Source organism: Parasteatoda tepidariorum, chromosome 3 (assembly GCF_982258835.1).
Source record: "Parasteatoda tepidariorum strain Cologne lab strain chromosome 3, Ptep-v5.0, whole genome shotgun sequence".
Classification (NCBI taxonomy): domain Eukaryota; kingdom Metazoa; phylum Arthropoda; class Arachnida; order Araneae; family Theridiidae; genus Parasteatoda; species Parasteatoda tepidariorum.
This window is the reverse complement of record NC_141757.1, coordinates 74,988,462-75,004,825: the sequence shown is the minus strand read 5'-3', so window position 1 is coordinate 75,004,825 and position 16,364 is coordinate 74,988,462. Positions and strand designations below refer to the sequence as shown.

The window sequence follows — 16,364 nt, the reverse complement described above, 5'->3', positions numbered from 1 at the left end:
CCAACGGCGTTGATGATAAGTTTGTCAGCATTGTGCTCCGGGTAAGCTAGACAAGCTCGTACCCCCCCTAGATTTCAAGCTAGGTGAGCTTCAAGCTGACAGTAGGGATAGAACTCTTGTATGTTTTAGAACAGTAAGAGCTGAGTCCCTTAACCACGGTTTCATCTTGGCTTACAAAATTAAATGTGTATCACAAATTTGAACAATGTGTTACATTTATCACCCTTATTTATTGCATAAACATTTATGTTTAAATATTTATATTTTACTTTAATTTTTTATTTTAATTTCTCATACATTATATTTTACTTCCTTTATTCTTTCATTTTAACTTTAATTTTACGTTTTACTTCAAAATTTCTGAATAAAAACAATGCGATTCAGTACAAATGATGACAAATCTAAAACAAGTACATTCCAAACAAAAATGTAAATTATATAACAGCATTACAACACAGAATACAAACACGAAATATATGTTAATTTTTAATTAACATCATATGAATGTAGCTTGACAATATAATGCTCTTCCCAATTGTAACTTTGAATTCTTATCTTGATATTATTCTTGAAGCAAATGGATCTGTTAACAATAGATATTATCATATTGCTTAAGGTTTCAAGTTAGTTTCAATTCGTGAGTGTTTATCACAACGTCTCATTTTCATCAAGTCGGAAGATTTGCTTTTGTTTAGTCCTGCAGTTTTTATTTTTATTTTCAAAATTTCTTACACTCTGTCATTTTTAGCTCATTTTTTTTATATATCAGAAAATAAGAAATAGTTTACAAAATTTCTATTTAATTGCAATGATTGAAAGATAGTAAATTTGTGCGATCTAACTTGTTAAGTGTGTAAAAAGAAATTTTGACAACTTCTAATCGAAGTTACATCTGCCAAGGGAGCTAACAAACGTTCTGCAAAGTTTACAACAACAATGTATGTATTGTTTTTATCTTTCATAACTAAAATAATATTTGGTAAAAAGCACTTCAATATGTAATCAGTACGACCTTTCTCAACTTCTTATGTTAGTTATGAGTTATTTCTGTGCACGCGCACTATAAGCTCTTCTCCTTAAGATGTTGCGAAGTATGGAACTTTATTCGTAAGTTACAACTCTTTTTGAATTTCTTTGACACTTACCGTGAAAGTGTTTCTCTTACAATGGCCGTTGAGAAGATAAACAATATCTACTCATATTTTTACTTACATTTCTAGATTTGATTTCCATTCTTTATTAAACCGGGTCATGAACATAAAAATAAAATTTCTTAGTCAAGGGGGAGGGGAGCAGAATGAAACATTGACTGACGAAACAAACATCATCTCCTGTAAGTAGTTGACAGTAGTTAACATAGCTGCACTAAAGGTGGAATACATCTGTACAGTGATGGTATTTTAGATTATGTTTCTCATATACATATAAACTTTACAGAGTTTATTTATGTACAATTTTCATATGTAGTCTTTCTAAGGGCTTGGCAATGAAGTCGGCAGGTTTGACACAGGAATGACAGACATAGAGCCAACTGAAATGACAACAATAAAAGAAAGATTGTTAAAATGACTAGCGTACCTTATCTCAACTAAATTTTCTAAAAACTTTAAATTGTGCACAAAAGTTTGCTCAGCTGCATAATGATAGATAATAAAATCATTTATTTCCGAAAAGATAATTGGTTTGCATTATTTTATTTACTGGTTTGGCAAGAGACGGAGCCAGTTAAGATAAAAACAATGAAGGAAAGATTGTTAAAAAGACTAAAATAGCTTGTCTTAACTAATTTTTCAAAAAACTTTAAGCACTATAGAAAGTTTCGCACAGCTATAGAATAATAATTTATGAAATGATTTATTAAGAGATTATTCGCTTACATTATTTTATATGCATATTTAGAAGGACACGGAGCCAACTAAAATAATAGCAATAGAAAAAAAGATTTATAAAATATTTAAATAGTTTATTCTAATTTTTCTAAAAAAATTCAAATTTTAAAGAAAATTTTGCACAACTGTAGAATGATAGTGGTTTCTAGAATGATTTATTGCTTAAAAGTTTATAAATTTACATTATTTTATTTATAAATAAATTTCAAAATTAAAAATTCGAAATGGTTTCCAGCAATCTCTATTTAAAAGATTCTTTTCTCAACAATGTCAGAAGAGTTCTATGCTATCTTATATTCTTTTTCTCATTAAATTTTAATGAAACAAGTTACTTTGCTACTATTATCGAAACATAAAATATTCATACAAAGCTTCATTATTTTTCTAATAAACAGAGAAATCTTAGATACCGTATTGGGGATTTCAGGAAATTTATCTCTTTGATTTTTATTTTAATAATTGATAAATGTTTTACTAATAACAATGGAAGAATTTTGACGTTGACTTCATCATATAACAGTAATATTTAAAGTTCCTTAAGAAGCGTAATTATTTCCTGTAAATCGTTGTTGAAACTGTTATTTTACATTGACATATTTTTTGGGAAACATCTATGGTATACAGTAAGATTAGATAAGGTAAAAATGCATTTATTATAAAGTATTATATTTTACTAAAAATTTGAAAATCGTTTTATGAGCAATATAAAAAGTATTATTTCCACCTGTTGTTAACAATTTATAATGTTTTTTTGTGTTGTTTTGCATGCAGAAATTTCTGGAACTATAATAATTAAAAAGGTAAAATTAAGTGTAAAATCTGAGGCAGAGAAGTTAAAAATTAATACACTATGTCTAGTTAAAGAAGTGAAGTATTCCCGCAATATCCTGTTATAGATCAGGATGATCATGGAGGCAACCACAATTTCGTGACCAACGGCATGATTGTCGCAATGTGGTCAGTATTGCGCACAGGCTGCATGTACTTTCCTGACAAGGTGGTACCCATCAATGGAACTGGGTGGAGTTCAAGCCTCCACTGAGTTTTTAACATAGCCACCGAGAAATTAGACCGTTGAAATCAGCCAGTGATTTAGTTTTTTTCTTCCCTTCTTTGTAAAACTTTTTCACGTGCCTTTTTTATGTTTACATGTTATTTGAATCCCAAGGGATTTTTTATCTGTTGAAGATAAAGCTTAAAGGCAAATTTTTTTTCACAATCGACTAAAAAAACTGTGCGTTGAATAAGGGTTTTGAAAATTATTAAAATATTTGCAGCATGCTATTTATATCTTTGCATTTGATATTTTTTTGGAATTTTTTTCGTTTCAATTTCGCATATAAGAAATCACAGAAAATGCTACATTTGATATATAAGTAACTAAATGAGCAGATTTACTGCAGGAACCATAATGCTGAAAACAAATGTTTTTTCGAAAAATATTGCAGAAACTTACAACTTTAAAAAATTTAAAAATTGGGAGATGTATTTAATTTTTTAAAAAATCTGAGCCACGTTACTAATTTTTTAAAATAAATTGATTTTCATTAAAGTATGCATGTCGTGCAACTAAAAAAATATTTACTTTAATTTTATTTCAAATTTTTTCTTTCTGAGGATGCTTTGACTTTAATCATTGAGTAGTTAAAACTTTGAGAAACAGTAACTTTTGAGAAAAATTTCCTCTTGTGATTAAAAAGCAATTCATTTTTAAGAAAAAGGAACAGGTAGAAACGTGAAAGATTAAATATTTTTATGAAAAAGTTTCAAGTTAGTCCTAATTTTTCTAGAATAAAATTAAATATGCAGTTATAATCCCTCAAAATTTTATTTTGAAGTGAAAGTGAAAACACATAAATATATCTTTTTAAGGGGAAACAACACAGTAAAATTTGTAAAAAAAAGAGAAAAAAAAGCTTTTCTACTTTTGATAGTTTATCTTTTAAAGATTATTACTTATATTTTTAAGATTAAGTACTAAAGCATTTAATTGTTTTTCGCAAAAATGTAGATGTTTCAGCTTGATTTGTAGAGTCCGGCACTAGACGCATGACTTTCTATGACATGCATGAACAACTTAACTTGTGTGCTTAGTTGATTAATGTATTTACTTACTCTAATCAATTAATCAATTCAATCTAATCATTAGTAAAATACCCTCATTTCAACTATTTTATTAAAATAATTAGTTGAAATTACGTAAAGAAAGAATTAATGGTGAATTCAATATAAATGGTTGAAATTGCAACTGGTGTAGCTGTACTGTTTTTAATAAATGTTGCAAAGGGTTATGGACAATTTTGGAGCAATTAGAAATAAATGTAGACCAAGCAGCCAAACAATACGCTCAAAATGAAGATGATCGCTGAATTTTGACTGCTACACTAAAAACGAATGAGACGTTACATGAGGGTCAAAAGAAATTACTAGACTAGCACTTGAGACTGGACTACTAAAAATGGAGAAGAAGCATTGTTTTGGATTTGGCATCGATGCATTATATTTAGTTCAAAATTTCATGTATTTATATGGGTTATTGATCACAAAACTTTAAATGCAATTTACACAAAACTATGTTTCTCTTACTTCTTGCACCTCGAATTAGTACATTTTTCAACCAATTTACTTCAAATTTTGACCAATGTTCACAATAAATATAGTTTTCATTGCGCGTAGAGATTTTTTTTTATTGGGTTGACTGATTCTGAATAATTTATGAAAATGAAGCTTATTTTATGTCAATTTTTAATTTTTTTAAAACGCCGCCATTTTGACAGGAAAAAAAATTATTTTTAAAAAATTCTACGTGCAATGAAAATTACATCCATGTAGTTTAGAAAAATCAAAACGAAATCAAATTAAATGATTTTTTTTCAATTTATGAGAATAGCAAGTTGTAGATAATTTGAAAAATAAGTTATAAGTATTGTATTTTATAAGCACTAACTTTTCAAATTTTTGTATTTGTAACATGATAAAATAAAAATGAAAATATGTACAATAACATTAAAAAATGTATTAAGTAAAGATTATCGCAATCGTTTCTAAATTCATTAAAAAATCCTTCCGATTTTCAGACTTTTACTGTGTACCTCCTTAAAACACAGCAAAATCCTGGAAAACCACGCTGCCCCATTAATATCACTTTCTTTTAATTTTCATAATTTATTTTACACTTAGGTTCGTATGGGTTATCATATTTGGAAATAATACTAAATATATTAAAACTTATATTTAATTATTATATTTTTTTTACTTAAATCTTACTTGAATCTTTTTACTTGACTTTTATTAATTGTACCAAAAGAGTGTCGAAAAAAAAAAAATAAAAAAATAGAATTTAACAAATGGTGTTAGGATTTTAACATCCACGTTGACGAATGTTAAAATATTAAAATAGCATCCTCATGAAAAATTCATTTCATAAATCTCTTATTATTAATTTATATACTTATTAAAAGCTATTGAATTATCCAAATCAGTTTTAGTATGTAATACACTTAATTGTTGGGGAATCTTCGATTTACCTACCTTAAAGTACGACCTGACGTGCAGCAACTTTAAATAAAATGAATGGATAAAATAAAGGATGTTAAGGAATGAGGAATCTATAGTTAGAAGGGTCCACCACCTCTACTTTGCCTGGTATGGGTGAACAACTTCATTAATGACTTTATCTTGGCTTGGCTAGTAAGGCACTGGACAACATACTTGTTTTCACTGTCGCCAATTGTTATAATTAGCTGTAAAACACATTAATAGGGTAAATTAATTTTGTGCTTTTACTGTTATTATATCAGAAAGTTCTTTTTTTTATGTGAAAACTAAATTATTAGATTTACTAGGAGGCTTCGCCCCCTGCTCGCTTGCGCTCGCCAACCCCCCGAACTGCTTTCGCAGTTCATTTCAGATTGCTTCGCAATCCGATGCTCGCTTTGCTCGCTCATTGGATACGTTCTTAACGTCTAGCTTTTGTATACTTTTTTGAACACTGAAGTTCCGAAAACGTTTCACTGTATAAAATTCTAAACCTGTGCATTTCAATATTAATTTGAAATTGAAAACAGTTCGCATATTTTTTTTAATCACACTATTCTAAATTTCAGTTGTTGAGAAAAGTAACTGTTGTAAGTTTTGTTTTAAAGTCTTTCCCACCAGAGGGCTAAAGCCATGTGTTGTAAAACAATATGAAATAGTACTGAACTCCGGATGTAAAGCATCGGCTTCGATGAAGATAATTTTGTGAGAATGTTTTTGATAATTCGGTGAGAATTCACCCAATTAGACATGTGATACTCACTACGTGCTCTTGCGCGCCGAAGCCTATCAATTAAAACGTATTAGTGTTTTATATAATATAGATTAGCCATATGATGCTCACTTCGTGCTCTTGCGCGCCGAATCCTATCAATTAAAAATGAAAACTGTTGCCAACGCGAGGAAATAAATATCATCGGTTTTATTGATACATACGTATTAGCGTTTTATATAATAAGATAGATAATAAGTCTGCGTTGTTTTTCTAAACAATCTGGGGGATTAAGCTTCTGAATTTCTATAATCCTATTTTGGAAACTTATATACTGCGTCTTTTTTAAAAAAAATATTTTAATCCTTCCTTTTTTAAACTGTTAAAGGTTGGTTTCTACTTTGTTTACGTAAGAAATCGAGGTTTCTATAATTTTTTGCTTGTTTAAATTCCGTGTAAGAATTTCGTGACTTTTAACTTTGTTAGCTGTAAACTGTTAGAAATTTCTCGGAAAAAATGGTTAAATAACAATTTATTAATTGTTATTGTACAAATCAGCCAAATTACCTTAAATAAGATAGTATTCAAACTGTTAATTGGGAGAAAAATCGTTTATTAACTGCTTTCACCAAATACTACTGTAAAGCAGCCAGAATTTTATCGAGCCAACTAGACCCACCAACTGAAGCAACTTAGTTCCTTGCAGCTGGGTACATATCGGACACCACAATACTTCGTCCATTTCTTTCAACACTTGTCCAGTGTCATACGCTCTCTAACTTGTGACCGTGGACTATTAGAATATCATTCATACATAGATGGAAGCACCAAAAAGCTGCTTAACCCTAAAACGTCTAGATTAATTAAATTACATTCCACGGTTTATTTGACTTTATTTGACACAACTCAACCACTACCTTACTCTAGTTAAATCCTGTTCTGTTAAATCCTGTCCAGTTAAATTTCTTATTTTGCGATTTTGAAAAAATGCTACTTGTGAATGATTAAAAATCGTATAGTTATTTATATTATTATTTATATATAGTTATTTATATTATTTATACAGTATTTTACCGTATTTTAAAATGCAAATTCTAACAGTGCACAGCAAAACTTAATTATTTTAAATGATAAAAATTTCTTATTTTCTGTATGCTTAATAAATAATATAAAAGCGTAAGACATTTTCAAAAATGTGTTTTTGACTTTCTTAAATCAATTTATTTGAAACATATTAAATTTAGGCTAATATAGGATCATACTAGAATCAAAGAAATATAAGCAAACATGAAATCAAACTAAAAGTTTAAAGCTGTTTTTTTTATTCTATAGAAATATTTTCCCTTAAATATATTTTGGGCTTTAAATTTAGTCTTCGGCCAATAATTTTTTATTATATTTCCTCGAATATGTTTGTAGAAAGCTTTTGAGGACGATTGGAAAAAAAGTGAAAAATAAATCTGAGAAAATTTAATGTGGTGCAGAACAGGATGTTTATTGAATGCTTTGTTTTGATTGATGATAAGTGCTTGTAAATGTCTTATCACTAGGGACTGGACACAAATTAAATTTATTATTTAGAGTTTATATTTATTGTTTCTGAAGTTAAAATAAAATTTTAAAATTAAAATAGCTTTTCGTTGCCATATACAAACAAGTTTATTAAAATAATTAAAAGTTTACTATATTTAAATAAAATGGGTTTTTTTAATACAATAATTTCCTATATTATACAAAATGTCAAAGGTTGCAGGTGGTTTGAAAAATTTGCGGAAGATAGTTCGTGGTCTCAAAAATATTTTTGAAATGTACTCTTGCGAAAATGTAATTTTAGTTTACGATAAAATGTTAGAGTAACGTTACTTTCGAAATAATTCTGGGGTGTTATCTTTGAAAATATTTCTTGCCTATTAATTTTAAAATATTTCTTAATTATCTTTATAATATTTGAGGGACATTACAGGAATATTTCAAAAATTTTAGAAATAGATACTTATCCGCTTTGAAAGTCGTAAAAAATCGCCAAACATTTCATATTGTGGTAACAGGTACCTAATATAAGTAGAGTGGGTTTAGATTTTTATTATCTCCCCCAAAATAGTTCTATAGTGGTTCCTAGTTTCTTAAAACTTAATAAAAAATATGTTTGCGTTTTTTAAGCGTTTTTTTGCGTCAACCTCTGCAACAGTAGTCTAGAGCTAAAACTAAATTTCGATATTTTGTGCTTTACGGGTATTAGTTTAAAAACAAATGCAAATATAACAATACTCAATCAATGCTCGTTATATACCTATGCAGGCAATATTGCATTTATAAATGCAATATTGCCTGCTTCCTTTTTTGTCGGCTTACTTCAAATCATCTTAGGTTCTCATCGAATAATAAATTACAAGTCATATAAATCTTGACCTTCATGTAATAAATGTTTAATAAATATCATATATTCATATTGTTTTAAATTGTTTAAAGTTGTATTAAGTATTTTAAGTAAACAATTATTATCTCGCTCATGGGCTGCAATAGCGGCAAAACTCAAAAAATCATGCTTTGAGATAAGCGGGTTTAAAGTTTTCATTGCTGAGGAAAATTCATAAGAAATGCTTTAGTTTGCTTAAACGAAGATTACCTTCAAGTTGAATTATGAGTTTTGCTAGTATTGCTGCTGAAGGAATGTGTATTTTTATATTTACACCTGCTCTTAGTCCAAAACGCGTGTTTTTTTAGTTGTGCCACTATTGCAGCCCATGAGCAATATATAACAGAGTATAATTTTCTAAGAAGTAGAAAATGAATATCAATAATAAAAGCAATAAACCTTTCAATGTCAGAAAAAGAATGATAATACGTTGTAGGATAGCCTTGTTTTTTTAATATGCTATGTAAGTAATGTATTTCATGGTGACATTCATTAAACTAAAAGTTTTATAATAATATAATTAACAACTCTTAAATAAATTGTTTAAAGAAATTTATATTTTATTTTTGTACAGCAATAAATAACTTCATTATAAAAAATTGTGTGAGTTCAAATCTAATAGGTCTTACCTTGGTAAAACAGGGAACTCTGCATTGTTGGACAACTTTGACCCTAAAAGAAAAAGAATAGAAATTAGTATCTTAACTAAGTTAGTATCTTTCTATGAAAATGAACAAATAATAAGGTGGAAATTTTCATTTGCTAACAAAGTGCTCTCGAAAAATTTGTTAAATAATCTCATTAAATAAAGACAGTTAGAAGCACAATACTTTTACTGGCATTCAAAGTAATCACCTTTATCTATAAAACACTTTTTATTTTCCAAAATGTATTCAAAATTAAAAATCTCGAAAAATCAGAGATTCTGGAGGACACCTCTTCGTCTCATTCCAAGTATTTTGTAATATCTTCTGTCTGTGTCCTCACAGTTAAGTGTATCAGAGCTGTTCTGATCACCATCAGCAAGCCAATGAGAGGACAAATAGGGAGCAATGCTACTATTGGACAGAAGACTTGTCAACTTTTCACTCAGTATTCTGTCAACTGCCATACCATAATGAAAACGTCGCTTCTCGTCTGACCATCGAAGTAAAGCATCATCGTGCACTGTCAGTACTTAGAAGGGTGACCACCTGGGAACACCGCGTACCGTTGGCATGCCTTTTGAGCCGTGGTGGCTCAGGGGATCGAGTTCAAAGGCGGTTATAAAATAAAATGAAATATTCTTCATCATCGGATTCCTCTGTTCTACTCGTATACCTTACACTACGTGGGGCTTCAGCATGACACTTTCCTCTCGTATATAATTTTTTGAGAATTCACGATTTCTAAGACTCTGTCAAGCCTCCGATCTGACCTCGAAGAATAAGACGCAACAACAACCCAATATATTTTTGTCATCGTTAGTACAGCTGCTGGAAATTGTAAGCACAGGCTTCTTTTGATATTTTTCCAAGCCCTATTGTCACACTATGCTAAGGCACCATGTTCATCTTCAACACCGTACGCATCTTGATGTTTACGCGTTGTACCATTTCGAAGTGGCAAGCTTTCTCATCATAACAGCGTTACTTTGCGAACATTTCTGTTTAATGAGTCGTGATTGACGCGTTAGGGAGCACAAGTCACCATATCTCTAACTTTTCCAGCGTGAGTGTAATATTTTCACCAATGTTCTTATTTACGTACACTATAAAAAAAATTCCGGTATAAAGTACCGGCACTTTGAGTGCATCATCCGTGAAATCCATTTTACCGTAATATCCATTTTACCCTGAAAATATTATACTGTAATTTTTGCAGTAGTATTTATTTAATTAGAGTGATACAGTGATATTTTACGGTAATTATTATTGCAAGAATTACGGCTTATCAGACTTTTCGTTCCGAAATATGTTATGGTAAAAATCAATTTTACGTTAAAAAGTACCGGAATTCTGCGAGCTGATACCTTTTACCGCAATTTGATCCGGAATATTACTTTACAGTGTATGGGACCATTCGCCAAACTCTTCGGAAGCACCTTGTGAAATGAATAAATAATAATATGACAATTCTGATTGTGTTTATGTGAAATTGTCAATATAATAACCAATTGCTTTACAGATCCTCATATGCAACGCAAAAATTCTATTTTTACTTTTTTTAATTCCTTTAAGTTTTCAATCAAAATACATTTAGCTAATGTAGGCATTTTTTCAATGGCAAATATAACCACAGAAACCAATCAGTCAGCCATATTTCACTCTATGTATTTTCACTACATATATTCTAAAAAAAATGAAAAATATATCTCTTTTCATTGGTTGTGGAATATGTGCCCTTAAAGTTGAATTACGTAGGTTCAGATTTCAAAAGAAGGTATCTTTTCATTTCACTTTCAAAATATTCTACTATGAATTCGAGATTACTGTTCCCCCTCCCACCGAGCTGTGGGAAAAGTAGAAAAAGAATCGTATCTAATTATCATATTCCAAGTTAAGATGTCAACAGGTTAAATATAATAGATTCTATGATGTTTCATGTATTATGCATGTAAGTTTCGCATATTCTTTGTACAACTTTGACTACGGTTGAAAATTTTCCTCCCAGTCCCAGTACGGCAATTTCGAAAGTATAACTTTGTATTTTTATTCGCAAGTATTTCGACAGAATATGTATGAAATCCAATAGAAAATAAGATCTTTTCTTATTTCTGTATTGGCTTTTCGATATCGCTTGATCGATAAAAAGGGAAATGTAAATGATTTATACATTTTTTAAAAGAGGTAAGGCATCTTGGAGATTTGAATTTGTAAATTGTTTTGAGTTTCGAAAGCTCATATTATGTGCTTACTTATGAAAAATTTTGTAGAATGCAATGAAAGTTGTTACAGGATATTTAGTTTTCAGTATAAAAGGAATGAAAGTCAATAATATTCATGTTTTTAAATAATGGTGTTATATGGTATATAATAGTTTATGAAAATTAAGAAGTTATCGATGTATTTTTACAACAAAATAGTTTTCATTGCAAAACCTGATTCCAAAATTTTTAACAGTTTCTATTATTTATTTATAGGCTTAACTAAACTTAACATATAGTGGTCCTTAATAAACAAAGAAGATCCAGATATGCTAGGCTATCATTATTATTTTTCATGTTTTGATAAAAGATATATTCTTTGTTCTTTTTAAATTGCGCTTTTTTGTGGTGAGTGCTAGCTTATATTTGGAAGAATCGACAGAAATTATATCACGTCACAGTGAGACTTTATTTCTTATAAATTACTGATAACTGCGTCATTGCTATAGAGATGTCTAAGCTGACGTCACTTCACTTATCGGACCACTGGCAATCCATCACATCAATGATCAATCAGTTACAGCTAGCAATCAATGGGAATACGTTTCTAATGGGATGAGAATATAAATCGTTCAATAGAAATGGTGCAAATGACAATTGATTGATTTACCTCTAGGTTAACATCTTGATTGAAAAATCTGAATTATTTAAAATACTATAATTGTGAAAAAAATGGAGATTCCAAAAGAATAAAAAAAAGCTTTTGGAAAAAATATATATGAATAAACAAATAAATAATTCAGGTTTAATCGTTTATCGGGCAATAGTTAAATATTAAGCTGGTAAATTAATTTTTTTCCTGAATTTTCGGCGATTTTGCAAGAGGATGGCGTGGTATTAAGAATATAGAATAATACTCAATAAAACACAGTTACAAAGTATTTGGTAACACCATCACGCTTACAGATGCAAATGCAGCGGGCAAAAACAGACTCCTACCTTACACCTTTAAGAAGACACTTATTACTGACTTCAACTGCCCTAGAACCTTGACATCGTTAATAGCAAGACTTAGAACCTTAATAGCAAGACTTAGAACCAATCATTTCAGAGGGATGAAAATTCTCCCAGACAAGACCAGGACATACGTTCCCTGCAGAAACTGCCCTGATGTCATGTTGGCACCAAAACACATTTTCGAGTGCTACGCACTCACCACACATGTTTTGAAATTGGGATGGGTACCAATTGAGGACAATCTAAGAACTGTTCTCCTCAGTCAAGAGGGGCCGAAGCTGGCGGCCGCAATAGTCCAGACCTTTGATGTGATCTGAAGATCCATGGACACGAAAACAGTAACAACAGCAAAGTATATTTAAAATAAAAAAATACATATTTGTTGAATACTTTAGCATTCATAAGTTGAATACGTTTTATCAAATGAAATTGATTCTGATGCGTCATTGTAAGTGCATAGAACATGTACGAATAATCTTTGAACATTAATAAAACGTTCAGAAGTTTGTGCAAAAATAAGCATTTATAAAGAAAATTAGTTAAATACATTAGAGAACGTAAGGAAACAAGCAAAACCCATTCATATAGAAATATTTTAGACATATCGGTAATTAACTTTGGCTCTTAAGTATGTGGAACTTTTCATTTTCCAGTTTAAATTTTTATAATCATTTTTGATAACCCGAAAAATGTTCTAAAATAAAACATCAGGGCAAATTTAATAATTCACGACAAAGAATGAGAGTTCAAAAAGTTAAAATAATATGTATAATTTAAAAACAAAAACACACACTTTATTTTGCTGCAGGCAGCTCAAGTTATACATATTGAATTTTAGTGACTGTTAATATTAACAGCTCCACCTAGAAATTAATTGAAAAAAGAAGCATTATCTGCGATTCAATGTCAAATATTTCTTTGCTCAATAACTAATCGGAAATTGTGCGTCACAATAAACGTTAACCATTAAGTAATGCATAATGAGATTTTGACTTATTTGCTGCTTATCCTACTGTTGGTATTCAATTGCATGTAAATACATGAGCATAGTACTCTATTTGTAAATCCATGACAAATATTTCATGATTAATAAGTAATCGGAAATTGCGTCTCGCAATAAACGTTATCCATTAAATAATGCTAAACTGACCACCGTCCTCCCAAAACTAAAATCCTGGTTTCAAAATTTCGAAACAAATAATCGAAATTTAATTAAAAAAATATTTCTGTTAAAGACTCCTTGCGTGGGATTTCTGTTCTCAGAATATTAAATTAGAAAGGTAAAACAGTGAGTTTCAAACATCTTTTTAGTAATTTTACAATCGGATTTTTAGTTTTGGGAGGGTGCTGGTCAGCCTAGTAATATCTAATGAATATTCGACTTACTTGTTGCTTATACTTTGAATATTTCTGCTGATAGAAGTTAATAATATGCAAATACTCAATAGATATACTCAATGCAATATTACTCAACTTGTAGTCCCCATGGCGAATATTTTATGATTAATAAATAATTGAGAATTGCATCTAATACTAAACGCTATCCATTAAGTAGATCATAATTAGATTTTGGTTTATCCATTGTTTATCCTTTGAATATTTCTATGTGTATGTGTGGATACATAAGGAGTTACATGTGAATACATGAGTATACCGTATTTCATTGTGGGGCGATGGATACATAAAACTGCAAATACGTATGAACTTTTTATTTGTTAAAAGATAATCTTTCGAAAAACACTCCTTAGTTCCTTTTAAAATATTCTCTGTAAACAACCTCTTAAACTACTTTAAATTAGAACTAAAATATCCATGAGTAAAATTTTTAAAGCAAAAGACCGCACGCTTGAGAATTTCGAAACTTAGGCCAGGTGTGCCCTATTAAGACACCCTTTTTTAAAAAGATGCAGATTTTTACGAAGATACTATCTAGTCTCTTAGTATTCTGCAAAGAATCTGTACTCTCTTGGGAACAGCTTTAAGTACTTCTTGGAAAATTGTTAGCAATTAGGTGTACTTTTTAAAGAAAATGGGGAAAATAATTCTCACTGTTATGTGAACTGGTTTCTTTTTATTTATTTAATGGATGCTATGCTTCAAATAGTTTGTTTTTATAATTTTCATAGGTGAACAATGACGGAAAATTGGATAATGCATTTTTATCATTTCAAACATGTATTAAAGCAGACTCGTATTTAAAATGTAGGCAGCGGAAGAATTTTACATTGCATATTTTTGAGCTCGGCAAAATAAATATAATTACTGAGCTAAATCAAGTTGAAATAAGATTTTAATGATTAAATTATAAGTTGGAAAATTTTAAATTAATTATAAATAGAAATATGAATATATTTTAATCAATTTTTCGAGACTTCAAATTTTATAAAATTTCCTGCGTATCAAATCGTTCGCATTGATACAATTTTAAATTTCAAATTGATAATAAATATAAAACTCGGAATTTTCACATTTATATATAGTTTTTCCAAAACTTAAGATTTTATGATATACATTTAATAAAATTAGGGGGAAGAGGTCTTGAATGACAATGATTTGTAGATTAAAATCCTACTAAACAGTAATGAAATTAAAGGGTAATGACAAATTAAACAGGAAATCTTCATGTCTGTTATAATTTGAGATACACGAGTAAATATAAAGAATTAAAACTGCAAGTAAGTTAACAAAATGGAAAAAAAGAATGAAATAATCAGTACAAAATACAAAAATAAATAAATGAATAAAAAATAACAACACACGGAATACAAACGCAAAACGAAAACAAAATCAATTACTTTTGGTTATGAAATTATTTTTTTTTACCGCCTATTAAATTACATACAAAATTGAACGATAGCAAACAAAATTCAATGAAATAAATGCTATTTATAGCAATATTTATCTGACAAAGAGTTTTTAGATAACTTAAACAAAACCTGATGTAAAAAACAAATTAAAAAATGAAGTGTTTTAGTTGTTAAAATTTTTTTTCCGAATAATTTCTTGTTTTCAGTTCGGAATTTTGTTAATGTACTCCTAAAATATTGGCAATGGTATCACAGAAAGTCTCGCAAAATAACCAGCATAAAAAATTCGTTGTGGTAATTTTGATAGAAATTTTATTTTTTATTTTTTAAAATTCTTTGCTCAATTTTTAAAGTGTTACAGTACGGTAATTTCAGCAGAATTTTTTTCTCCCTGCAGAATCATCAACCAAGGTACAGTTCAATTACTATAAGAAGCGCACGCCTGACATACAGGATCATTAATTACATGCACACTAAATGACGTTAGCTATACAATCTGCAAGCGAAAATATACTTGCTGCCATCTCACACGAGAAAAATCTAAATTTTATTGTCAATGTATTATGCTCAGCGGATTAACATTCCATTCCATTATGTTTGATTTGCTTTAAAATTTTTGCGCATTAGGTTAAGATAATTTGAGCATTTTGCAAAATTAAAATATATTTATAAGGACGATTTTGAATGAGTCTCTTCGGCTAAAGGACAAACAAAAATGTGATGCTCAAAATACAGTTCTGTTCGGAAAGACATTTATTTGTCGTTATCATTGCAATGAATATTCGACCCCCCATTGTGCGGAAGTTCAAGAGAGGGAAAAATCATGCATTAGCATCTGATTCCATCTTCCTGTCAACGGGAGATCGTGCTCAAATCGAATTGTCATTTATTTGCCTGATTTGAGTCCCCTGTCTTGACACCCACTTCATCACGATGAACGACATATTTTATTGGCTCCAATTCCTGTTGCCATGTTCTCGCCAAATTCCTTTTATCATTTTAAATGATTGACGGCATAAAATCCAAAAGACTTTTACTTTAATACCCGCCAGAGGAACAATTTCTGGTAGTAACTTCTTAAGAGATTTCATTCATTCTTTATCCCCTTTCAGAATTTTTTTCTTATTTGCGAATAATGTTG

At 29.6% G+C, this 16,364-nt stretch overlaps 1 protein-coding gene across 4 annotated transcripts in view; it reads right to left on the bottom strand.

The window, feature by feature from the left end:
- Nucleotides 1-274: 274 nt before the first annotated feature.
- The window catches only part of LOC107452018 (carbonic anhydrase-related protein 10), a 476,626-nt gene continuing 460,536 nt past the window's right edge, over nucleotides 275-16,364 (bottom strand). For 2 of the 4 annotated variants that reach the window (XR_015432607.1, XR_001585143.5), the window contains exons 9-11: nucleotides 9,184-9,226; nucleotides 5,421-5,632; nucleotides 275-1,531 (exon numbers count right to left, since the gene is read on the bottom strand). Coding sequence is in view for 2 of the 4 variants with exons in the window: in XM_016068291.5 (XP_015923777.3) it covers nucleotides 1,473-1,531; nucleotides 9,184-9,226 (102 nt within the window). In the remaining 2 variants the exon portion in view is untranslated. The remainder of the gene's footprint in view (nucleotides 1,532-5,420; nucleotides 5,633-9,183; nucleotides 9,227-16,364) is intronic. The other 2 variants (XM_016068291.5, XM_016068290.4) reach the window with 1 other exon arrangement.